Source organism: Daldinia loculata, assembly GCF_022478755.1.
Source record: "Daldinia loculata strain CBS 113971 unplaced genomic scaffold F4817scaffold_49, whole genome shotgun sequence".
NCBI classification, from domain to species: Eukaryota; Fungi; Ascomycota; class Sordariomycetes; order Xylariales; family Hypoxylaceae; genus Daldinia; species Daldinia loculata.
In genome coordinates, this window is record NW_026054903.1 from 56,132 (window position 1) to 81,057 (window position 24,926).

The 24,926-nt window shown below is 47.1% G+C and overlaps 7 protein-coding genes across 7 annotated transcripts; 3 read left to right on the forward strand and 4 right to left on the reverse strand.

Annotated features, from left to right (window-relative positions):
- Positions 1–427: 427 nt before the first annotated feature.
- Positions 428–2,071, reverse strand: F4817DRAFT_346427 (uncharacterized protein). The gene has a single exon (XM_049304395.1). The coding sequence runs from the start codon at positions 1,423–1,425 to the stop codon at positions 727–729; it is 699 nt and encodes a 232-aa protein (XP_049156249.1). The 5' UTR covers positions 1,426–2,071; the 3' UTR covers positions 428–726.
- A 147-nt stretch (positions 2,072–2,218) lies between these two features.
- On the forward strand, positions 2,219–5,014 carry F4817DRAFT_208959 (actin-like ATPase domain-containing protein). The gene is made up of 3 exons (XM_049298665.1): positions 2,219–2,483; positions 2,544–2,622; positions 2,700–5,014. Exons 1-3 carry the CDS (start codon positions 2,444–2,446, stop codon positions 4,807–4,809), a joined length of 2,229 nt encoding a protein of 742 aa, XP_049156250.1. The 5' UTR covers positions 2,219–2,443; the 3' UTR covers positions 4,810–5,014.
- Positions 5,015–5,886: 872 nt separating this feature from the next.
- On the reverse strand, positions 5,887–11,652 carry F4817DRAFT_208978 (P-loop containing nucleoside triphosphate hydrolase protein). The gene is made up of 3 exons (XM_049298666.1): positions 11,542–11,652; positions 6,219–11,211; positions 5,887–6,156 (listed from the first exon to the last, which is right to left on the reverse strand). The coding sequence occupies exons 2-3, from the start codon at positions 11,157–11,159 to the stop codon at positions 5,893–5,895; spliced, it is 5,205 nt and encodes a 1,734-aa protein (XP_049156251.1). The 5' UTR covers positions 11,160–11,211; positions 11,542–11,652; the 3' UTR covers positions 5,887–5,892.
- Positions 11,653–12,731: 1,079 nt separating this feature from the next.
- F4817DRAFT_209017 (glutathione synthase) lies at positions 12,732–15,108 on the forward strand. The gene is made up of 5 exons (XM_049298668.1): positions 12,732–13,148; positions 13,205–13,638; positions 13,701–13,776; positions 13,840–13,982; positions 14,032–15,108. Exons 2-5 carry the CDS (start codon positions 13,352–13,354, stop codon positions 15,056–15,058), a joined length of 1,533 nt encoding a protein of 510 aa, XP_049156252.1. The 5' UTR covers positions 12,732–13,148; positions 13,205–13,351; the 3' UTR covers positions 15,059–15,108.
- Positions 15,109–15,510: 402 nt separating this feature from the next.
- F4817DRAFT_209008 (nucleic acid-binding protein) lies at positions 15,511–16,389 on the reverse strand. Its single transcript, XM_049298667.1, has 3 exons — positions 16,036–16,389; positions 15,742–15,830; positions 15,511–15,685 (listed from the first exon to the last, which is right to left on the reverse strand). Exons 1-3 carry the CDS (start codon positions 16,308–16,310, stop codon positions 15,645–15,647), a joined length of 405 nt encoding a protein of 134 aa, XP_049156253.1. The 5' UTR covers positions 16,311–16,389; the 3' UTR covers positions 15,511–15,644.
- Positions 16,390–18,646: 2,257 nt separating this feature from the next.
- Positions 18,647–20,847, forward strand: F4817DRAFT_367425 (pheromone A receptor-domain-containing protein; the record flags this gene model as incomplete). Its single annotated transcript, XM_049307121.1, has 3 exons — positions 18,647–19,301; positions 19,378–19,915; positions 19,986–20,847. 3 exons carry the CDS (start codon positions 18,647–18,649, stop codon positions 20,845–20,847), a joined length of 2,055 nt encoding a protein of 684 aa, XP_049156254.1.
- A 960-nt stretch (positions 20,848–21,807) lies between these two features.
- Positions 21,808–23,974, reverse strand: F4817DRAFT_367426 (Golgin subfamily A member 7/ERF4 family-domain-containing protein; the record flags this gene model as incomplete). The annotated part of the gene is made up of 3 exons (XM_049307122.1): positions 21,808–22,055; positions 22,113–23,591; positions 23,681–23,974. 3 exons carry the CDS (start codon positions 23,972–23,974, stop codon positions 21,927–21,929), a joined length of 1,902 nt encoding a protein of 633 aa, XP_049156255.1. The 3' UTR covers positions 21,808–21,926.
- Between the last annotated feature and the right edge of the window lie 952 nt (positions 23,975–24,926).

A 24,926-nucleotide genomic window follows, 5' to 3' on the forward strand; every position in this document is an offset into this window, starting at 1 on the left:
TGCCAGATCGTGTCGTGTAAAGCAGACAAGGGGTGGACTCTTGGTCTTTCCATATGTTCTACGAATCGTTCTATGGGGCCGCTTGATACCCCACTCCGGGGCTAGCTTACCGGGATAGGCCCGGTCCCGTCTCATCGCATAACGTTGTTGACTCCTTCGGGAAATTATTCAATGCTCGCTTTTACCCGCAAGCCCCATTGTCCTTAAATTTAGTAACTACTATCGCCTTTTCATCATGAAGATCGCGGGCTGACGATGACTAGATCACTTCCCCAGATACCTAGCGTAGACCCATTGGAAGATCATATCATGCGTTGAACCTAGCAATGGAAACAGACGTTGAAAGCGAGAGGTTTAACAGAACGCAGGTTACGAGTTACGTAGTAGACTACGTGCCCCGAACACGGCCTAGTTGGCATTAACCATACCTCGTAATGTCTATACAGGCCGAATATGTATTTGTTTTTATAACCCTACTTTAACTACTGTTTAATCGTATTAAGTCTCTCAACGACAACCCCCTATGAGACCTGAATAGATAAAAAGAGTCGCTCACTAGTTCCTTTAGTTGCACTAGTCTCAGACTACATATGTCATCTGTGTAGTGGTATATTCCATCTTTGGCAATTTCTTTGATAACAGTGATGAATTCTGGCGAGAGAACCTGATTTACAGCGGACCGACTCTACCTGTCGATGACGGTGAACGTTAATCTTCGTGGTAATATTATTCCTTGTTGATCTTCTTCCAAACTTCAGTTTCTGCTGCTGCGATCTTCTCTCCTGTCTGATGAGCCCATTTCTTCGCAGCTTCCCAAACTCCACTTTCTGAACTCCCTGTCTGATCTTCTACCTCACTCCGCTGAAAAGCCGATCTCTGATAATTGCCGAGCTCAGAAGCGTTAGAATTCTGATGGTATCCCGGAGGGTGCTCCAAGCTATGATGAACTGGTGGGCCACTTAAAGCTGCGGAACCCTGGGGGCTATATTCTGAAGTAGGCACCGGGGCTGTAGATGTACCCCGCTGCTGAGACTGATTTGGTGCAGTAGGTGGCGGGATTGCCATCTGCTGAGGATACGGTATGCTCATAAGCTTCTCACCTGCTTTAGGTGGTGGTGGTATATTCGGTTTAGCGACACCGGTTGGGACAGGGACGGCCCCAGGTTGCGGTGCTGGGGGCCCGTCATGATTAGCCGTTTGAATTGGTTGAGATGAGACACGTGCTCGAGAGGCGTCTGCCGTCGTGGCTGGAAGTGAGGGCACGGCACCAGGTTGCGCGGATGGATAGGCCTGGCTGGACGAAGTAGGTAATGAGCTAGTTGGGGTTGGCTTTGAAGTGGACGATGGTGGAGCAGTCTGTGGCGTCACTCCCGAAGCCTTCGCGGCAGCAATGGGGCTGTCCGTATAGACTGGGATGGGGGCCATGGTGAACACGTACAAAAAGTGACCAGACGGGACCTATGTAAGAGGAGAAATTCTAATGTGAGGTAGTAGTTTAAAGGGGTTGACGAGAGAAGCTATAATTCGTATATATTATGTTGTCAAAGTTATTTACGTACGTTATGTAAGTCAGACAGAACGAAGGAACGTAAGAAGTGGCAGGCAGGCACGACTAAGGAAAGTACATAGGGAGGACAGCTATGTGAGTTGAAAAGCGACGTCATAGGTGTCGGGTTGTCAGGTGACTCAGCTTCGACTTTAGCCTTTTCGTACTAAGAGAAAGGGAAAATAATTCAATTAAAAAAGTTGTTTATTTGTTATATATTTTGCTTGACATCAGTAAAACAATGCCCGCCCGTTTGTTTTCGAGTATCTTTGTTTGCTTGTAAGTTGTGAGAGAGAAAAGCTATAACTATACTAACTGGCCGGTGTTCTGTAAGCAAGTTATAGGTAGCATTCTTTTATAAAAGAACTAACTAGAAATTAGAATACTAAAGATTAGAATTAGAATGAAATAGCTTGATAAGCTGTTAGAAAGCACATATTAAAGAATATTACCTAGGTAAAGCATACTAAATATCTTAATTAACATTGGACTTGCTGGTTTGAAGATTATTGGACTCTTTAGTTGGATTTGACTGCAATGGCTTATTCAAATCTTATCTTGACAAGATAGGATAATCCAGCTACCGAGTTCCGCTACCAAGCACGAGTACTAAGCTCAAATAAGGCTTAGCGCGCCCCGGTTCCAGAACAAATACCAGGTAACATTAGCTAGGCTCTAGCTGAGTACCAACTGGCGCAGCCGCGACTGATTGATTTGATAATGGCCCAAGCCGCAGGGACAAGAGGGCAAGCTCGAAGACAAATTCACTGTAGACGCAAAATAAAATTCCACCGCGCCCAAATACTTGAACAATTTTTCAAATGCTAGAACAACAAATACATATCCACGTAGATGCAGCCATCATCACCACATCCGCCATTCATCTAATCCGTAATCATGGTCGGTAAAGTCAGTGAGAAGGTCCTCCTTCGGGAAGGTTAGTTATTAATCCATTGACCCTGCGCGCATGTATGAAGCTGACATGATGGTATCAAAGGACTTGAACGAACCGACAATGGCATGAAGCAGACGAGCTGGCCTGATGTTACGCCAATCAACCAAAAGAACTATTACACGTACGCGACGCCCTCGATACATTTGTATAGTACACACAGCAGAGTGCCAGAGCTGATTGATATATTCTACTTCATAGTGATTACATGAAACGCGATGACCAAGTATTAGCACTTCGACTGCAGGCCGAAGCGAATAGAGATAGACTCGTTCAGAGTGCCAAGGATCGTGATCGTGCTCTTGCGCGCAACGGACACGCTGAAGTACCGTTACCAGTTCCAGACATCCAACCCGAGGATGCTGCTCCAGCAGTCAGCGAGGGCTTGGACCCTTCCAAGGTTATTGTTATACATCCGGGGAGCCAAAATCTCAGAATAGGTTTTGCTAGCGACGCCTTGCCCAAGACTATACCCATGGCAATTGCGACCAAGTTCCCCCAAACCGAATCCGAAATGCATGAGGCTCTTCCTCGCCGACAGTTTGAAGCCGCGACTACAGACCAACAATATGGCGAGGAATGGTCTAAGAAGTATCAGAAGATGTCTAATGATCTCAAGGTGGATATGCGATCTAGGAAGCTTAGAGTGCTGCCAAATTCGAAAGAGTTGGTTGTGAATCATAATAGACGAACTGAATCGAAAGAGATCTCATTACATAACGACCCTCTCCAGATCGAATGGACCGACGTTAAGGCTCTTGAAGATCCCAACTCGCTCGCCTCATGCTTCATAGGTCAGGCGGCCCAGCGTATTCCCGACGACTCTAACCCCAAATTCAAGCTATGGTGGCCGATGCAACACGGCTGGCTAAACGAAGACGATTATACGACTGCAGAACATTTATATGACGACTTCGAAACTCTTCTGGACAAGGCTATTAGACAGGAGCTTGGACTGACTAGGAATAGTACATGGAAGAACTATAGCTGCGTCTTCGTGATTCCTGATTTGTACGACAAGAAATACGTGGAACAGATTCTCAAGTCGTGCATGACTTGGTTCGAATTTAGTCGGATATGTTTTATTCAGGAGAGCATGGCTGCGACATTCGGTGCTGGGTACACGCAAGCGTGCGTAGTCGATGTCGGGGCCCAAAAGACCTCGATTGCGTGTGTCGAAGACGGACTCTGTGTCGAGGACTCCCGCATCAACCTCAAGTACGGCGGCTATGACGTGACGGAAACATTTATGAAGATGATGCTTTACGACCACTTTCCTTACCAGGATATCAATCTTAGGAGACGGTACGACTTTCTCCTAGCTGAGGAATTAAAGATCAAATATTGCACGATGACCCAGACCGATATTTCAGTACAACTCTACAATTTCCACCTACGCGCTCCGAACCAACCGACGCGCGAGTACAGCTTTAAGACATACGACGAAGTCATCCTTGCCCCGATGGGCTTTTATGAGCCGGCCATATTCGATAATTCAGCCAAGATACGTAGTCGGCGCAAACTAATTGACCGTTCTTATAATGCGTACGACGTCGGCGTGCCCGACGACCCAGTTTCTGCGGCGCAGACTGCTATTCTTGCTCTCATCAAGCCTTCCGTAGTTTCCAACGCCAACGGTTTCCCGCCCTCGTCTCTCGACCCGAACGTTGCCACGCCGATGAAGGAGAAATCTCAGCCCTTTAACTTTCTTAGGGGCGACCTCAACAACGGAACGCCAGGTGGCTCGGCCGCAGCCTCGCCGGCCCCCGAAGGAGCAGCTACTCCCGTCCCACCGACCTTCCACTTCGGTGCCAACGGTACGGTAACAGGGACCGGTAGCCCAGCACCGAACGGGACATCAACCGCGCGCAACGGGGCGTCCCCAGCTCCACCAGCAGGCATGTTCGTAGACTCAGCGGCGCGCACAGCTAAGGCGCTAGCCGCGGAGCGGGACTCTGTGCTGCCCGTGGTACCGCTCGACATTGCGATCCTGACGAGCATCCAGAACGCAGCCAAGGGCGACGACAAGAAGCTGCGTGATTACATCGGCAGCATCATGGTTGTGGGCGGGGGCTCCAAGACCCCCGCCTTCACGCAGATGCTCCACGAGAAGCTCAAGGCTCGCCGCCCCGAACTCGCTGACCGCGTGCTTATCACGCACTCGGCTCGCGATATGGACGAGCAGGTCGTCGTCTGGAAGGGCGCTAGCGTCTTCGCCAAGCTCCCGGCCAATGACTCCTGGATTACGCCCTTTGAGTTCGAGAGGTTGGGTGCCAGAGTCCTGCACCATAAGGTTCTTTGGGCTTGGTAGGCGGTTGGTCAATCCTAAGGTGGGCGAGGGGATGCGAAGAGAAGTAGATAAGGAGGTTAGTTAGTTAGGTTAACCGCCCCTTAATGAGTGAGCAGAGAGCGAATGGGTAGAGGGTAGAAGCGGTAAGGAGACAAACATACGTACCTGGGGCGAAGATGACTTTAGCTTTCCTGTAATTACTCACGTATCACGCGTGTCTCAACGTCGAGGCGGTATTTTTTTCACAAGGAAGTATTATTTATTTGATCGTACTCTCCAAGGTTGGTAGGATTTGTATGGCGTTGGTGGTGGTTCCCCCCTTTTTAGATAGGAAAAGAGAGTAAAGGTTTAAGACAAACAAATGAAAAGAGACGTTAATTAATGTACGAACCTCTCTATCTACTTCGTCTCTGTTTAAAATACGAGAAGTCTAGCCTATGCTGTAGGGGGGGAAGGGGCGTTGAATCAGTATGGTTTTATTCACGGCTTTGAAAATAGGCCTAAGGCTAAAAAGTGACGACGTGTGTAAAGTCTAGTTTACCTAGACCATAGGTCCATTTTCGAGACTAAACAATGTGAGTGAGATGAGCCGAGCAATGGAAGTATAATCAGAAGGGTTGATCTACGTGTCATCGAGAGCGGCAATTAATAGATCGGTCAATTGTGTCAATTCGGCAACTACCTTATTACTGAACCTAAGGTACGTAATCTCGTCCACAAAAGAACTTTCCTCATGAGAGCTAAAGCCAGCCAAAAGTCGTCGAGAACAAACCAAGTTGTTATCATCGGTTTTATGGCAGTGATCGCAAAATGTATCTAGCTACCCTCCCTATCATTAAAACACAGTGCGAGTTTCGTATCACGTATGCCTTTCTCATTCCCCCTTTTTTTATTTTATTTTTTTTTTCCCTTTTCTTCACGAAGCAAAAACAAATATACAGAACGGTTCTGTATTTTCCTTGGGTATCTCATTCCTTGCGCAACGAGGTAAATCCGCCCCAAACGCCGAGGGCCCCTGAAATGGCGATCCGAAAGCCTAAATTGAAAAGGGGGAGATGCTGGAATCGAAAGCCGGGCCTGATATTGCATTAAAACCTCGAAGGCTCACTTAAAAGGATTTTTGGGTGAAAGGTGGGATGAAGAGCCGGCGGAAGGGTGTATCGACGGTGACGATGTGCGTCCCTGTCTAGTAACTGCGTCTATAGCCCAGCTAGGTAGGCGAGGATTAGCATGGGAAGACTGCTTCGCCTTTCTGTTCTCGATAACAGTTTCTAACGCCTCCTGATCATCTAGTCGAAGAGGTTTACGTCGGCCAGAATTTTCCCCCTTGGGAGTGGACGACATTTGGTGGAGTGCATATTGGAGATGCTGTCATCAGAAATAGAAGTTAGTTGGATCTTATCATGTGAAAGTGAATGGTTTGTTCCTACTTCGGGGTCTGCCTCGGACTTGCGAGCCGCAGCGGCTTTTTGTTCCTCCCATTCTGCCTCCGTCAATTTATCCCAATCATGCCGCTTTGTGGCAATATCCGATGGCTCCATATCGGCCAGCTCAGCAGTAGATAGAAGGTTCAAGCAGATTGCTTCAACAAATCGTGGAGACGATGCTGCTGTCATTATCTCCCATTTCACCTGGGCATGTTGCTCAGAAGGTCGTTGTCGATCCCAAACTGCTGCTGTAATGGCATGCGCGGCGCTCCGTTTCTGTTCATCATCATGCGGTGCCTTGCTCATTGAAAAGGCTCGCGTCAACTCTCCCTTAAAAGCTGGCTGATTCTCCCAATTGGTAAATTGACTACCCATGACATGGCCCGAATTTTGCTGTGATCTCCGAATATGTGTAGTAGTACCCTGAATTGGCCGCAATAGGTCGGGCTGATATAAGACAGCGTTATTCTGAGGAGGGTTTGCGGCCTGTAGGATATTAGAGCTTCCAATAGGAGGCACATCTAAGACTTGGTCATTCTGAGCCTTGCTATCTACCACAGGAGTCTGCAGCATAACCCTGTTGGCTTCGTTAGGTAGTCTACCTTGATTCATAGAATACAGAGGCGGAATAGGCTTGCCCAGCCTACGAGCCTCATTTTGGGCGATCAATAGGTCAGCTTCCGCGCGGTCCTCAGCCGTCAAGACAGCATCTTCGAGTTCTTCCTCCTCAAAAGTGTCCATCATCGTAATGGCTCTAATGCCGTCTTTGTGGGCTTCAATGACCTTATCTAGGACATTATCTTTGCCAATATGTGTATCGATGTTTTGTTGCTTGGGCTCCGTTGGCATCTCAAATGATTGACCGAATTCCTGGGCTTTAGGGATAGGATTTTTCTGGTCAACGACTCGAGAAGCTAACTGCATCTTCCATATCGCCATATTCAGCGCCTTCTCCTCGGACGTACCCCCACAAACCAAGCGGTAAACATAGACTGGTTTCTTCTGACCAATACGATATGCACGCCCGACGGCCTGTTGCTCGTTCTGTGGGTTGAACTTGACGTCAAAAATAATGACTCGATTGGCACTCGTCATGTTGAGGCCAACGCCGCCAGCTCTGGTAGAGATGAGAAACACATCAACTTTGCCCTTGCTGAATTCCTTGACAACGGACTGTCGTTTAGTTGTCGGGACTTTCCCGTCAATCCGTTCATAGGAAAATCTCTTGGTTTTGAGAATAGACTCTATATAATCGAGCGTACGGATAGATTGACTAAAGATGAGAACTGAATCACCTATGCGCTTGCACTCGTCGAGAATAGAGAGCAATATTAGGATTTTCCAGGATAATGCATACGCACCCAGGTCCCTTGTCTTATGCAAAAGCGTAATCTCGCTAGTAATAAGCTCACTAGGTAGAGTCTCCGCCTTCGGAATCGACTTTGTAGAACCCTGTTTTCGATCCTGCAACTTTTTCATGAAGATCGAGGGGTGAGCACAGAGGATACCCAACGTATCTATAGAAGCTAGTTGACTCGATCCTGGGTGATCCAGTTGGTAACTGATGAAGGTTTCATACGCCTCTCGCTGCACATTGGTAAGAGGTACGGTTAAGAGGAATTCTAGCTTTGTTGGTATGTCATGCTTCAGCGCTGCGATTGTTATTCGCTGTACTTTTGGCGCAACTTCTTCCTTGAGGACCCTTAACATCTTCAGAGCCATTCTGCGTTGACTCATAGTACTGTCTAGTTTGAGCCCCTCTTTGATTGGATTGGCGTACAACGATCTGAATTCACTGATATCGGATAAGTAGTTTGGTGCAATCCAATTAACCATGGCATGGTACTCTTCGACCCTGTTAGCCAGGGGCGAACCGGTTAAGGCAATTCGGCTCAGAGTTCTGAAATGTGCACCGGCGGCGTGAGTTTGCGACTTCGGGTTCTTCATCGTGTGCGCCTCATCGGCCACAACGAGGTTGGGGCCGTCGCACAATATTTCTCTAAAATCTTCCTGAAGCACATAGTCCTTGAAGAGATTGTAGCCAAAAATGAGGATGCCACCTCGTTCGTCCCAAGACTCAATGTTCGCATCGCGTTCGGAAACATCCGCTGACTGGTCAACTTTGAAAAACTCGCCAAGTCTATGTCCTTGGGGAGCCCAAGAAAGTAATTCGTCCATCCAGTTGTTAACGAGGGAGGGAGGGCAAAGAACAAGGGTTTTTGACTCCTTGAGGCCTTTAGGTATCTGACAGGAGATTGACTTTTCTTCGGACCCTGCAGCTTCGGCGATAGCGACTAGGAGTGTAATGATTTGCATGGTCTTTCCGAGACCCATGGTATGCGCGAGTAGACAACCTTGCTTCGCTCTGGAGTCTACAATCTGATTCCACATGAATCTGACTCCTGCTACTTGATGTTCCTTAATGCGCCGTGCGATCTCAGGATGGATGTAAATAAATCCTTGGTCGTCTTCTTTGCTCTCGTTGATTATCATATTCTTCTGATCAAGAACTGCTACGCCTTGTGCCTCGAGCTCTTTAAATTTCGCACGGAGTACCTCTTGTCGATGTTTCTGTTCTGCCGCCCGTGCCCGATCATGCTCTCTGAGGCTTTCTGCTTCTTGATTGCGAACCAATTTCCTACGCCTCTTCTGCTTCGACGGGGATTTTCGATCGGCTATTCCCGTATCAATAACCTTCCACTCGAAGCGATCAGATAAGCGGCGGAGGAAGTTCGCATAACTGTTGAGTGTCTCTGTCTGTGTCCCTGCGTCTTCTGCCTTCTTCACTATTTCATCATAGCTTAGCTTCTTATACTGACTTATTGAGTAGAAGTTATCGTCTCTATATATTTCAAACAAACGAAGCATCGTGAAGGCAGCGAAAGCTTTTTGCTTCTCGGGAGTATCGTAGGGAGACTTCGGGATTCTTCGCTCTTCCAATTCATTAGATAGAAAATCTATCCAAGCTTCGTCTGATTGCTTCTCCATGGTTACCGAAAAGATATATGATAGATATCCTTCGTCTTGCTTAGCCAGTTCTTTGGCTATCATTTGTTCAGCTGGGTCCAGGTCATTGACGCTCATTATAAGAGGCGATTGCTCATTATACAATTGACCTATCTTTCCCGGTGTGTTACTAGGCCTTGTCCTGGGTGAGCTATTGGGATCTGGTTTGGGTTTGACGGGAGTAGTAAGATCTATCACATGGTACTTTTGAGATTTGACTGGCGTTTGAGGAGACTGTGTAAGATCGATGGTTTCTATTTGTTTAAAGTCCATAGATACCTCGTTTTGGTCACTTTCGCGGCGGCGTTCTTGTTGCACGGGAGGAGTATCGTCTTCAAAAATTGCCATGGGTGAACCGCTACGAGACGCACCAGGGGGCGAGGGGTCATCGACAACGAATCCGTCAAGCTCATTCTCGGATTCACTTGTCAGTATCTCCTCATCCTCAGAATCGGCAGAAACTAGCTTTGATTGTCGACGGGTTCTAACGGAAGTCCGAGGCGGGGCCAAGAGCTTTTCAGGTTCGGTTGGGGTAGTGATGACACTGAGAACCCACGAAGCATATTCCCTGTCTTCTACACTCTGTTGCAAGATCAAGGTGTTCATCTTCAACTCGGCTATTTTACGCCAATGCTGGAGAGTCATCTCTCTACAATACTTCGCAATGCGGGATTCGCATGCCTCGAAATCACTGCGGTTCTTGTCGATCGACATCTTTAGGCCGGCCCTTCGAGCATTTAACCAAATTTGGTTGGATTTGTATAAGAGCTTGGAGGCCTTGCGCTCTCTCCAATCGGACACAAATTTCTGAATAGATTCATCGATCACAGCTTGGACTTCGTCGCCAGACAGGCCACGTCGGTCCTTCTGCTTGAGCTGTTCGGTTTCTATTTCAGCCCAAGTCTCTGAATCGTACTCCTCATCTGAGTCTCCGTACAAAGGTAAGATTTTATCGTGATCCGGATTGTTGGCCCCAGGTACCATATCCAGCTTAATCGCGTAGGGAACTCGAGGCTTTCTATTCCGCAGCATCCGACGCTTGAGAAGCTGGTTGATCTGTAGCCGGCGGCCATACGGCAGTCTATTGACTTGAACGAATGCGAGTTGCCGTTCTTCTTGCAACATGTCTTTCGAGAAAGGTTCGGCGTCGTTGACCATTTCAACGATATCCACTCTAGTGAGTGCATCTTTTCCGAGGTAAGCCCAGGTTGAATCAATTGCATCATTTCCTCGATTATTAATAAGGTTCCTTGATCTAGATGCTATAATCACGTCCGCTTCGGAGGGAATGGTGCGTGACATGTTAACATCGATCTCGGTTGAAATGAGCGTAGGGGCTACTTTTCGTTTCTTCGTGGCAGGCGTGTGCGGTGTGGGGGTCTCCTGAGCGTAGGAGGGAGTGTCATGAAAAGTGTTAGATCGATATGGAGTCGTAGTAGACGCGACTCCAGGATGAGGACCTTCATGAATATTGCTCAGCGGAGGTCTTTGGGGCGCATCTTGTGGCCTCTCCGAGGTAAGATCGATGCTTCCTTTTGATAAAGGCGAAAGAGGGTTGCGAGAAGTAGGCTTAATTAGTAATACCTCCCTATTGACACTGTTTCCCGTTTGACCTTCGTCATTTTCAGCTTCAAATTCCGAGTAGCTGCGTTTCTGATACAGTCTATACTGTTTGCTACGAGAGCGGAATGAGCTGATGATATGCTTGAGTATAGATTTGTGCTTCGCAATCCTGATGCATAAGTCTTGGCAGAGTTCGGCACGATCATATGTGAGAAGCGTATGACCGTCAACTCCATGCTCTCGCAATAAAGGTTCAAGTTTCTCCGGGGGCGGCAGGAACTGCAGGGCAGTAGAAGTTGGAGGTTCCCAAGATCGATTGGCTGAGCAGAGCTCCTGAACCACCTTATCGACGTCCCAGTCCCATGGATCGTCCATTGTCACTCAAACGATACCATCGAGTGGGGTCAATAAGAGGTGTGAAGGGATACTAGAAGTTAAAAGAATATCAGTATGACACGTATCGATTGCTACATATGTAAGTAATGATGTGAAAGGGTACGTAGGGGAATGGTGGAGTGGAGTGTTAAAAGTTTGCGTTGGGGATGTGAATTCAGGTCTCAACGAAATATTAGAGGTATAAAATGGGAAGCTACAGAAATAGTGGCAATCGAGAAGGAGCTTCCTAAGTTAGATTCAAAGAGCACAGGATGTAGCATCCTTTTCTCATCGTCGAACATACCTGCCTTAGGTAGGCAGTAAACGACGGATAATGCCAGAAGTTCCCGAGGTCATTTAGTAAAGGAAGGCATCAACTTACAGTAGGTGGACGTTCAATATGGACAATAGAACAGTGACCATGAACTTGTATGAGTTTTGGAGATGTGAAGAAGGAAATATGATATGTCACAAGTGTTGGGGAGGAGGCTAAGTAACCCCGGGCGTCAGTAAGAGAAAATAAGAAAGAACAGCCGGCAACAACGAGAAACCGGCGGCGTGAAGGGAAGAGAAAAAGCGGGATGTAGATCACGCCGAGTATGGAGCTGCAGCATACAACTGCGTGACCATGTGAAGGAGTTTGTAAAGATGAAAAAATGAAAGTCTTGCAGTACGCTCCGAGGTGCCTAGGTACTTATGAATGTGCCAGCTCGCCGAGAAGTAGACTCTACTCACTCAGTGAACAAACCATAAGCACATGTTGCTGGACGAAGACGTTTAGTGCATACCTATGTAGAACATATAAGAGATCTGTATTACAAGATGTGAAGTTTCAATCCCATTTAAGGATGAGTGGACCGATGAGAGGACCGACTTAGATAGTCGAATAATTAACAATAAGCGGTATTTAGGTACTTCGCAGCGTACCTCACAGCTTAGGAAGGTTCAAGTTACTAGGACCTAAGGACTCGACAGGGTATAAGTAGCAAGTGGCAAGTAATAAGTTGACTTATTGCCATTGCTCTTGCTTTTTTTTAAATCCCCTGTCTCTTAAACGGAAGAGTAGGTACAGAAGTTTCACTTATTGTTAGCTAATTAATTCTACAAATACCCAAGCAGTCAGTTATGTCTTAGAAAACAATGGTCATAATGAGCATGGCAAGACGGGGGGCATTATATAGAATAGCTACATACCTAGTGGCCAACACATACGATCGACAGCAGCAGCAAGTGTCGTTGTTAAAAGAGGATATCCATGTACATACCATGGATTTGACGCGTACGAAGTGTCCAGGATCTCAAGGTACCTACTTCGCGACGCGGAGTAAGGCCCATTGAAAGACCGGTATCACGTGATATTAATATAGTGAGGCCCTTATATGTCTAGATACATAACATAACCCCCCAGAGAATTGTTCTTATTGATTATGGGTATTATGTTTGAATTTTCCCGGTAGATTAAATAAATAATTAGGTAAATCTACTTACAAAAATAGTACATGTATATAAGATTATCCAATATATTCAGTCCATTATACATGTAGGTATTTATTCAAGGCTAAGTGCTTACATGTACCGTTTTACATGTACATGTAAATAATAGCCCAAATTTGCCGGAATTTAACCAGTAGAAAATACCGTTAGCAGCCTTAGATGTCAAGATGTCTAGGTAAATGCCAAGCGTCTACTTATACCTAGCTCTGCAGTCACGTCATCTAGATCCTTCGGACTAAATCGAATTTTAATACCTCTAGAGCGGGGTGTCCCCGTTAGCGAGGATCAACTCAATTCGAATACATGCATGTGTGTACTTGGGATGTATACATCCTAAAATACGCTACATGTACTAAAGAGATCCACGATGGAAGCTAAATAGCCACGGCTCTTATTTCTAAGCAGTGATTACATATATATTGTTGCTCGAGTCTACCTGCGCCTAATCCTAACATGATAATTGGTTGCAAGCAGTTTTAAGACAGCTAGGCTACGGTTGGTTTGGTTCGTCTCAAGTATTTATAGGTAGAGGCGCTAATAATCGGGTGTAGCAAGACACAAACTTCATCCCGCCGAGTTCAAGACAAATCAGGTAGCACCACAGCTTTGTACCTCTTTGGCTTATAAGCCTTTCTACTAAGGTCTACACTATTCTCCCCCAGCATCAGTTTGATATCATCAATTATTATAATTTAGGCATGTCCAACTATCCACCTGACATCACGCCTAGTGAAGGCGAAAGGTTGACTGAAGTGGTCAAGGATTGGGCGATAACCCATGGCTTGACTGTCCGACCACCTCCGGCTGTTATCGCTGCTGAAGCTGATCCTGCCGGGATACTTGCGACTGCAGTTCCCGTTACTCTCTTCCCGAGCCCCTTTCCCCAGGTGTGCTTCGATCAAGGAGTTACGGTTCAGAAGGCTTATAATGAGCTATATGCATCTATTAGCCAAGATGAGGAGTTTCTAGCTCAGGTTGTGAAAGAGTAAGTATAATGGACTTAAGGGAATACATTCAGCTTCAAGGCCATAAACTAACAAAGCATAGAATTGGGGACAGCGATGATTTTATAACAGAATTATGGAAAGTTCACCTAAGGGTCAAGCAAGAGGGCTATGTCCAGGTAGGCTCATTAAACGAGTCTTTGTTGATTTAGCATGTAGACAAAGCTCACTCTATGTTACAGCACAAAAGTCTTGGCCTCTTCAGATCCGATTATATGGTTCACCAAGATCGTAGTGGATCTAGTCCGCAGATCAAGCAGGTTGAGTTTAACACAATCGCGTCCTCATTCGGAGGTCTCTCATCGCAAACCTCATTACTCCACAGGTTAGAACCCACCTTCATCTCAAAACATGCAATACTAAGAAGTGTCTAGGTATCTTTCTTCAGCAGAGTATCCATTATTGGGGAACTCGATAACGAGAGGAACACTTCAATTGCCCGAGAATGGTAGCGCTGCAGGATTAGCTAGTGGTATACGACAGGCCTTTATCGAATATGGGCCCCCATCTACTAGCCACCAGAAATGTGTCATCTTCCTCGTTCAAGGGGGTGAGAGGAATATCTTTGACCAACGCCATCTCGAATATGAACTCCAAAAATCCGAAGAGCCGCTGATCCCCGTATTCCGACTACCATACTCGGAAATTTTACAGCAAACGACCCTTGCCGAGGGTGCAGGCCGTCAGCTGCTATATCAACCGCCGCAGCTACCTTCTCATACGTTTGAAGTTGCTGTCATATATATGCGCTCCGGATATGGACCGTCAGACTATCCTGACCAATCCGCCTGGGAAGCTCGCTACCACTTAGAGAGATCGGCTGCCATCAAATGCCCAACAGTATTAACCCAGGTTGCCGGCACTAAAAAAGTTCAACAGGTTTTAGCAACGCCCGAGACGCCATCAAACCCGTCCATCCTGTCCCGCTACATATCCAAGGACTCTACATCTATATCTGACCTAGCCAATACATTTACCAATATCTATCCTCTAGATGGAACAGAAGCCGGGCTCCAAGCTCGAAAGATCGCTGTCGACCCTGAGCTCTGCAAAGGTTACGTCCTCAAGCCCCAAAGGGAAGGAGGCGGCAACAACATCTACCGTTCCGCGATCCCACCATTCCTGAAGTCCGTTCCGGAATCGCATTGGCCGTCGTATATTTTAATGGAGCTGATCACGCCGCCACCCGTCAAGAACACGACATTGCGCAATGGAAAGCTAGAGCACGGCGGCGTCATCTGCGAACTCGGCATATATGGAACCTGCATCTGGGACCAGCAGTCTAAGGCCATACTCCACAACGAGAGGGCGGGCTATCTTCTGCGCACGAAGGGAGATCAAAGCGAAGAAGGCGGCGTCGCTGCTGGTTTTGGCTGCATGGATAGCTGTAGCTTGGTCTGACGTAGACGTGGGATTGAGGGGGGGTTATGGTCCCATTTCATAGTATTTGCTCCGCAATAGAGTTGGTGATGTTGCTTATTCGAATAGACATTTGCTCATATTAGAGGTAGCTATAAGACATTAAAAGCAGCCAAACACAGTCGTCCATCAGGCTTAATATGCAGTTTGTCAGGGTTAGAAGTGTTCGCATAGTATATATATATATAAGCACCTCGTTAGCAGCCGTGTCCCGAGGCTCCAGGAGTGAAGGCCAGGAGTGAAGGCCAGGAGTGAAGGGCCAACTGTATGGGCATTGATATTGTTCAATTATTTTGGTCATTGCCACTTAATACTTTCCACGAGCCGAGAGCGGAATTAGGGGCATATTGTATATTGTCATCCCGGACAATGTACGGTGAAGGACATCATTAACACATTTGGTATCAAGTCCTGACGTAGCAGTATCATACAGTAACATCCCCAAGCGTAGTCCCGTCATTAGACATAAGATTCCCGTAGTGGAGAGCTCTAATCCAAGATCACACACATCTTGGTCCGATGGGCGTCGTCTTGGCCGTCCCAAGTTTTATACACATTGACTATTTACCTATTCAGTAGGAGATGGTCGCTTGAGGACCTCAATATGTCCTGTTCAAGTGTATTAGCATTGGCGGCTAAACAGCATAGAGGCTGGTTAATCATACTTTGGTAAATTCTCAACACATTTCGTGACTTGCCCTCGGCATCGGTGAAGTTATTCATGATGGCGTCACCCTCAACGTAGACGGTAGATCTGTGCATCTTATGTCAGCTCCGGTCTCCACTCCACACTAATCGTAAAAAAAAAAAAAAAAAAGAAAGAAGAAAAAAAAGAAAATTCTGCGGCACAGATAGATAATATTTCCATGCGAAGCTGATAGCGCAACTAATACGCCCACTCCAAACATTTCCTACAAAGCCGAAAAAAAAAAAACATCAAGTCTGAACCCAGGACGTACCCTTTAGGTAAACTAGTCAAGAAATCCCGGCGGGGTCCCTCCTCGATAAAAGCAGCGACCTTGAACCAGCTCGTCTGGCGGTTCTCTTTCTGCCCATGGGAGCTAGCGACGGCGTACTCGACAAGTTCGCGGCCCGTGCTGGTAGCCTTGACCTCGGGGGTAGCACCTAGGTTGCCAACCAGCGTCATTCTGGCGACATCACGGCGAGCGGACGCACTGAAAGCGCGGGCGAGGCCTGGGGCGGCAGCTGTGGCTCGACGGGCGAGGAAAGACATTTTTTTTTTTTCAAATTGTATATGGATCCACGTTGACGAGGAGTGCGGATACGGTGGTAGCCGGGTGGTTGAGCTGCGGGCAGGGACGTTGAGAATATTGAGAGTTGCGCGTTTGTCAAATATCGTTAAGTTCGCGATTGCATTTGACGCGACGGAAATTAGGTAGCCCTAATCGCTAATTCTAATTGGTCAGAGATCGTGGGGGGGTACAAGATAAATGGATTGTTGAATATTATTGGATATTGTAATTGAAGATTTCTCAAGTAGCTTATAATTGCATTTCTGAACGACCATTCATTACACTCATACATTCTGATGGCATGACTTGATTTTTACGAATTACAACATATACGCGTTATCCCTAGATTAATTATTAAGAGAATTTCTATAAATAATAATATTTAGTGCTTAGTATTCAGATCAGTAAATATATTTAAATAATCAACTTCCCATGTAAAAAAGAACGATAGGAATTTCTAATGTAAGCTACCTACATTTATGGGAAATAGAACACAGCTAAATACCTGTTATAAAACAACCATTGAGATGCCCAAGAAAATAAGAGCTAAGTCTTTATATGCACATACTAAACCTACAACAATTATGTTAGCCCAATCAAGGTCGTCTTATCACAACATGATCCTAGAGGGTGTGGAAACGATATTGTTTTTGCGGAAGGAAATTTAACCTAGGTTATAGAAGCCCCTAGCTATACATACTGAACATGTCCTTTGTTCTAGATGTCTCATCTAGAATCCTGACAATATCTCCAGCAGTACTGTAACTCGAACCTACAACCTTAATGAGCACACTTTTACATACACATAGATCCTCGGCACCTAAATATGACTGATCCTACACAGGTAATACATGGCAGTTTATTTCTTTACACACTCAGTACCTAAACGTCTGTGTTCGTCTACTTGAAAGCTCATAAAGGAGGTCCAGTAGCACAACGGCACGCAGTAAAGGCAAATCCAAAACTCGGTTATATGATTTCGATTAACGACCATTCCCCATAACATGAAATACGCAAGGAAAGACAAGCCACATGCTTACTGTACCATGTATGTGCTTGTTAATCTAAAATAATAAAAGTTCTAGCACAATATGTCTCATCCAAGTAGATGATCCCAGGGGAAATTTAGCACACACAAGACCTTACGATTTATTTAATAGTTTCCAATTCTTCCAATATTTAAATTCCGTGATATTAAATACACTGGATATGGCTAAACCATCAATCCCTAGCGTGAGCTTCTTGTTAGATCCCTAGACTACCAAGATTCCTGGGACGAAGCTCCCCCAGCTATATCAATGGTCCTGGCTCATGGGTCACTAATTCTCTGGGCTTCAACGGAGATGCGTTTTATGCCGTGTTCACATCCTCATTCTTCGTGATATCCCTACAAAACATTCAGGCTACCATTCTATGATCTAGTAGCATGATAGTTCCGCTACCAGACAACCCCAAGATATCTAAAGCATCAGTGAAGGCTGAATCGTTTGTCTACGAGCTACCTTTATGAATACAAGTTATGTTAGAGCAGTGCCTCTAAGCCATGTAATTTACCACAGGCGTACCTTAGTAGTTGTAGGATAATGAACCTATTCCATAGCTGAATTAAGAAGGCGGGTCACGTCTTAGTCGTCAGGCACACCAGGTCCTATCATCTATTGTCCCTAACAACCACTCACAGGCATCGATTTCTGCTTATTCTACTAAGGAAAAACACAAGACAGCATATCCACGATGCTCCACGTTTAGAGCACCAATGGTTGGCCAGCCATATGTTCCTGTCTCCACGCCCCTGTCCCCATCACTCCCTAATAGCACTTACTATCTACCCCTAGGGCTCTCGCCTTGTGTTATTGTTCGTGAGACCAAGCTCCCCTCTTTCCCTGGCAAGTTCTACTAGCACAAGGCAGCGCAGTTGAAGCAGAAGTACCCGCTCTTCTAAGCGTTCCAGGTGTCTGCTTGCACAGCAGTTACCAGGGCGAATAGTTTCTAGAGCAGAATTTCTCGAGCAAGAGGTAAACTTGCTCACACAAATTCTTTTTTCCCTTGAAGCACTCTCCTTCATCCTTCAGCCTGGAGTGTCCCCCAACCTTTCTCTCTACATTCTCACGCAGGATCTTGTTCGAAGGTCTCCAAGCTCGAGGTAAGCTTCCCACCATCAAAGCATTGATGATATGTGACGTGTACAACACTGCAACATCAGATGAAGAAAGACTTACGAATTTTATCTAGCAATATCACCTCGGACTTCTAACTTCTCTTCAGCCTATTTTGGTGTTCCACTGCTGATAGCAATAAGCTACTTCTCTACGGCACGATGTCCATCATGATTAAAGTAGCTATTGCGATCGCCTTTATGGCTTTCGCAACCACAGCTGCTTCTGATCAGGATGGCTCAGCGGCCGTGGATTGGAATCACACGCCTAACATTGGTATTCAGGTTAACCTCGTTCTCCGAGTGCTCTTTGCCATCATCGGTACTGGGCTATGTTGGCCGCCGCTTCGGACGCTATGGCGCTATGGTGACCTTCCGGGAGTAACACTCATCATAGTCGTGGCGATAATGAACTTTTTCACTGTCCTAAATGCAATGATTTGGAGCAATGACAACTGGGACGACTGGTGGGATGGCAAGGGACTTTGTGATTTACAAGTATATTTGTCGACGCCGATGAAGACCATCTACGCGGCTACTATCCTTGTCACCGTCTACGAGCTGTCGAAGAAGTTTAACGTTAGGCGAGCGATACAACTACACTCCCGAGAGGACAGATACCGAGAATTGAAACAAGCTCTTGTCATCTTCGCGGTTCCGTTCATCCAGTTGGTCATGACGTACTTCACCATCTCACAGCGGTACAAGGTCGGCACGCTTATCGGGTGTATCGCTGAGTACGACAACAGTTGGCCAAAAATAATATTTTTTGATGTGCCGAACCCAATCTTTGTGGTCTTGTCCATACCGTTTACCTGTGAGTATATATAAGATCATCAAGGGTTACTTACCCCTTAAGTACTAGAGAAGAGAATGACTAACGTGGACTATAGTTTGGGCATATCTACGCTATAGAAGATACTCTAGAGATAGCCAAGTAGCAATCGGGTCCAACAACCTGGCGATAGCCCGACGTATTCGGCTACGCCGTCGCCTATACAATGTTACAGCGTCAATCATGCTTATATATGCCCCGGTATCATTCTTCTTACTAGCCAAAAACATTCAAAAGGCAGTTCAATCGCCACCCATGGCGTACGACTTCCGTCATATACACAACGACGCAAACCCATACCCATGGGACTCTGTTACATTTGTGCCATCGTGGGACCTGGAGTGGCTCGAAACGAACCAACCGTGGTTCGCGATTTTGACGACGGTGACTATCATTGGTTTCTTCGGCACAAGCGAAGATTGCTTCCCCGTATACCGTGGGTATATGGTATGGCTGGGTTTAGGACGGTGCTTCCCGCGTATCCGAAAGCAGGAGACTCCTCCCAGTGAACCTCACTATATTGATGACCCTGAGGACTTGCTTCGTAACGGAATCGAGCTTGTGGAAATGGGCGGCGCAAATAGGGGGGTGGCAGAGTAAGTATCTCATCTTTCTGGTGAACGTTGAGCTTTAGAATGAGAAACTAACCAACTTCTGATCTCACAGGCGCAGAATGCCTGCCGATCTCCATAATGTCTCGAGCTCAGGTTCTGATACCAATGAGATTCTATCTCCGCGCCGGCCAGTGACACCGCAGCAGCCGCTCCCGCCACCCTCGGTGGCTTCATCACTACCGCCGTCCCCATCACAGTTTCCCATGCCCCCGTTGCGGCGCCCCCTTCCTATGCCCATGGATCGATTGGATAGCATAAGAAGGAACATAAATATGCCAGGAAGTCCCCTCGAACGTGTTGTCATCCAAGCTCTTATCCCGGAACGACGCTCATCACTACAGGGACAGCAATCCCCCTCGCCTTTCCGTGCGCCAGTAAGCAGACACCCGCGCGTACCTCACAGCTATCTCTCGAGTTTCCATCGAGACGACTCGTCCGTCGCCGGTCCATCTCGTTCCCACGCCCGCACGCACTCCGAGCGTTCCGATTCCCAACCGATTCTGGCGGCAACCGCCGAGCACGTCACGGAATCTCCCCGCACAGCAACACCCGCGCGCCGCCAAGTATCGCAACAGGCCGTCCAGCCACTGGAGCTGCTCGACGACCAGTCAAGCTGGAGCGGAACCCGGCGACTTACGGCTGACAACGTAGTCTGGCCATTCTTCTCACGCACCACGTCGACGTCCTCGATAGCCCGACCCCGAGAAACCGCTAACGCCATCGCCGCGGCCAACGAGAGCCCAGTCCGTTCGACCGACAACAACTTCGTGCGCGTGCAGATCACCGGCACTTTCTCACCGTCGTTGCCGTCACCGCCTCCCCCGGCGGAGCAGCGAGGAAGAGGCCGAAGAATCCCGCGAGAGCTGTTGAACCGGGTTGGACGAAACGCTCCCAGAAACGGAAACAGAAACTAAGTATCCACCGCCGAGGAGAAGAAGGAGACGGTGAGAGTTGATGAGCCGGGTTGAACGGTATACTTTTAGAAACGACAACTAGTCGTCTACTAATGAGAAGAAGAACAAGAGAGCTGACGAATCGGATCGAAAGCAACACTGCTGGAAACGATAGCTAATCATCTACGAAGGAAGAAGAAAAAATAGAAATCTTCTACTAAAGGACCAAAAAAAAGAAACAAACGAAAAAAAGGGGGGAAAAAGGGATGGATAGAGTCGAGTCACAAGATCGTGAAAAGGGACAAGGGTTAATACTTTGCGTTGACGGGGGTGTAATTAGATACGAGATCGAGATCGAGAAAGGAGCCGTATTGTTCATTCAATACGTAGCAGTCTATGGCCGAGGACACGCCTCGTTCCAACAAGACGTGAAAGCCCGTCAAACTTCGACCAGAAGAAAGCCGTACGTACACCTTGCTTCTTGCATTAGATACTCGTCCTCCATGTTAATCCTGTTTGCTAGAGAAGTGCGCTCTACTACTAATAACTAGTCGAGTCAGAGCTAGCAAATTCCTGAATTTGAATTTATAGAACAAAACGTAGGCACAAATACACGTATAAGTGAAATATTGGGGTATGATTATTATTGACAGTTGCTAACGTCTCTATCTCGACACACATCATCCGCTCCAGAGCCTTCGCAGGCAGGATGTCCTAAATCTGGTCATCGTAAGAGTAAATGTATAAGTGATGCTTGATCTGTCATTTTCGAGTCCTCTAGGGACTATTCTGTCTTGGTTGCTCATTAACCTTACTGAAGGGCGTGATAAATCAATGTTGGTACACCTGCAACGCCGCGCCATGCTGTGATATTAAGCTAGCGGATCCGATGAAGGTCTGTAATCAGAGAAAAGAATGAAAAGAAAAGAGACATAGCTCTGGTAATAGATACATGATTAGAATAAATAGCAAAAGTGTAGGAGGTATGCTTGGGTATCTTCGTGATTCGTACAGGCCGCGACGGGCCGAGTCCGATTAAATAAGGTATGAAGTGAAAACGAGTTTGTACAGTGGGTTTAATGAAGAATGAGATGTTGCTGTTATGCCTCGATGGGTGGTACATGTAATACAGCTGGCTGAGGTTCGACTGGTAAATTTGGGCCGGACCTTGACCCCGACGCCTCGGTTGAAGCAGGTGCTATCTCTGGATCAGGAATTTGAAAGTCGAGCTAAGGAATGGTCAGAATGTTTCAAAGTGATATAAGAGAAGAACAACTTAAACTCACATTCATATATCCCGTACGTCTTAAAGAGATGATTTTGGGAGCAATTGTACTCTCGTCTGAGCCTACTGCCTTCTCCATCTCCATGTTCCATTTGTCGATCCAATCCTCCAACTGACGCAATCTCATCTTGGTATGTGTAAGGCCTAAGTCGTCCCATATCCAACCCGTAAGCAAGCCTAATACGCCATCGAGTATATTTCTCCAGTTATAGGGGCTGAAGATAGGTACGAGCTCCCCATTGAGCTTTTCGATGACCCGACGGAACTCCTGCTCTGATACACCCGCCGGGTCTAGAATTTCCGGATAGAGATTCGAGAAGGTAGGCGCCAAGTCCCCTTCTACTAGCCAATCTCTTCGGATGCGTATAATCCGCGTACTCGCATATTCCGGAGAATTGATGGGTACGTGGGGATTTAAATGTGGATAGCACGGATGTTGAGGTCCCCATTCTTCGCCTAGATCTGGTTGATCGGGGTCACCCAGAATAGAAGAATTGCTGGAGGATATGCCCGAGATCATGCCGGGCGGGAGTGACACATTTGATCCATTATGCCGGAGACCTAGAACTGAGGGTCCTCTTTCTAGGTCTTTAGAGAATGACCTCTTGGAATCATCAATTCCCATCGGGGGCATGGTGGCCTTTCCCTTTCCCTTGTCGAGCTTCTGATTGGAGCTTTCGGACGTATCGGGTCGGACAAGCCCAAAGCTTATGGCTCGTGCTCGCTTGGTAACACTTTGACCGCGCTTCCTCAAACCAGTGAATTTGGCCCTTTCGGCCTTGGGTTTGAGTTCCGACGGTCCAGCCTCGGTCTCCTGTGGAGGATTGGAAATGCGCTTGCCGTCGTAGGAGTGCCGGAGCGAAAGAGGAAGGCTTATCCTTTTATCAAAACTGGTTCTACCCTCGAGATGTGGACTGGTCCGTGTTGATTTATCTGGAAGTGGAAGGAGAGGATAGTCGCCTGCTCCAAAACCAATAGGCTCAGATGGGTCTGATGAAACTTCAATAGTAGGATGGTTTACGGGCACGGAAGGGGGAGGCGGGGTGGATGGACGGCGTTTGCGGGACTGCCGAGGGGGTCGAGGCGTTCGAGATGGAGGAACTCTTGGAGTCGAATTAGTAGGATTCCAAAGACGACCAGGGCCAAATCGACGCGGTAGACTATAAAATGGGGCAGAAGTAGAGGCGGCTACACGATTATGGAAAGGCGATTGATGGATGCGATCGAAGGGTCCGGGGGGCCCTGTGGCCAGTAAGTTCCTTCGGGGATTAGTTGATTGTCGCTGTTGTGTGGTGACTACGGCAGGATCTGGGACCGTAACGGTGGGATGTTCAGGCTGCTGAGATGGCTGAGATGGCGAATTGACAGGGGCATTGGACTGCTGTACATCTAGGGCGGCCGGTAACGGGTTCGCAGAACGAGTGTCTGCGTGCGAAGCCGTTTGAGATGAGAAGGAGAAATGGCCGCCTTGACGGCCGGACTAGAAATTGGAGAAGCTCGAGGTCGTCGACCAAAAACTAATAAACCAAATAAACTTTCCTCCCCTTTTCCCTCCTCTTTAACCCTCACTTTATTGTACTGGGCCTTGGACGGCAAATTCGACTTTTGCGATGAAGGTTGGCGTTGTGGTCGGGTATTACAAAGATAGACGCAGGTGCAGACGCAGACGCGATCGAGTGGAATTGAAGCGAGTGAGGATTCTGCAGGTGACGGGGAGACAAGCAAAACGGCCGTTGTGAGTGGCTGGTCCGGGCGCGGGTGTGGATGCTGGTGCTGCTGCTGCTGCTGCTGCTGGTGGCTAGTTCTGCAGTAGTAATTCGGGACTTCCAGCACTAATATGGAACACCGCAGTGGCATGCTCATGCTGGCCCTTAGGTCCAGACCGAGGAAAGACCGTCACAACTGTTTGACAGCCTTTTGACAAGTGACGTGAGTGACGTGACACGGAGTGTCGGGATATCGGAATATCGGAATGTCGTATTATTGCATGGAATTGTTAAGAGGTACGTACTTCACCTTTATTTGCTTCTCTTTCTCTTTCTCTTTTTCTTTCTCGCATTCAACAATCAACTGATCAGAACAAGTGTTATTAACACTAGATTGCATCGTCTGTTCCCGTCCCTTGATTTTATATCGATATATACTGCTTTTTTATTCCTTTGGGGGCCGCTATCGTGGTTGCGTACTCTTTTCTTTTAATATCTTGAAAAGGGCGTCATCTTTCCTGACTGTTGTTAATTTTGGCTATTGTCACACTCGAGTGTTGCTGCTCGATTTGCCTTAGGAATGGATGTCGGCAGAAATCTGCCTCGGGCGTGTGTCTAAGTGTCTGATATATATTGCTAATGAGAAAAAAGGAACATCGACGAAGGGAAACCTCAGGTAAATTATCAATTAGCAAAGGGAGGGATTAAGCAAACTTTAGAAAACATATATGTGAGAGAAAGAGACGGTGCTTCTTTTCGTCATCCGCCTTTCCAATAGTGACCTCCGTAGCCCTGGATACCAACCAGCCCAGCAAGTCAGCTACTAAGAAAAGAACAAGGCTTTAAATTGCTTTATTTTGCGGAGCTTTTTTTCTTCTTTCGAACCTATCATCTCCTATCAAAGCGCAGCTCAGCTAAAATGGTCAGGCTTGCAAGCTATTCAGGGGCATCCTCGTCACTCCTCGTTCCACCCAGTTTCTGGCGCAGTGCCACGGATTGCGCTGAGCCTGGTCTGGCCATGGGGGCTGCTTGCGACCCGACCGAGTGGAATAAATGGGACAAATTTTATCTTCTAGCCTTATTATTTAAAGACACTGGATTCCGTCTCA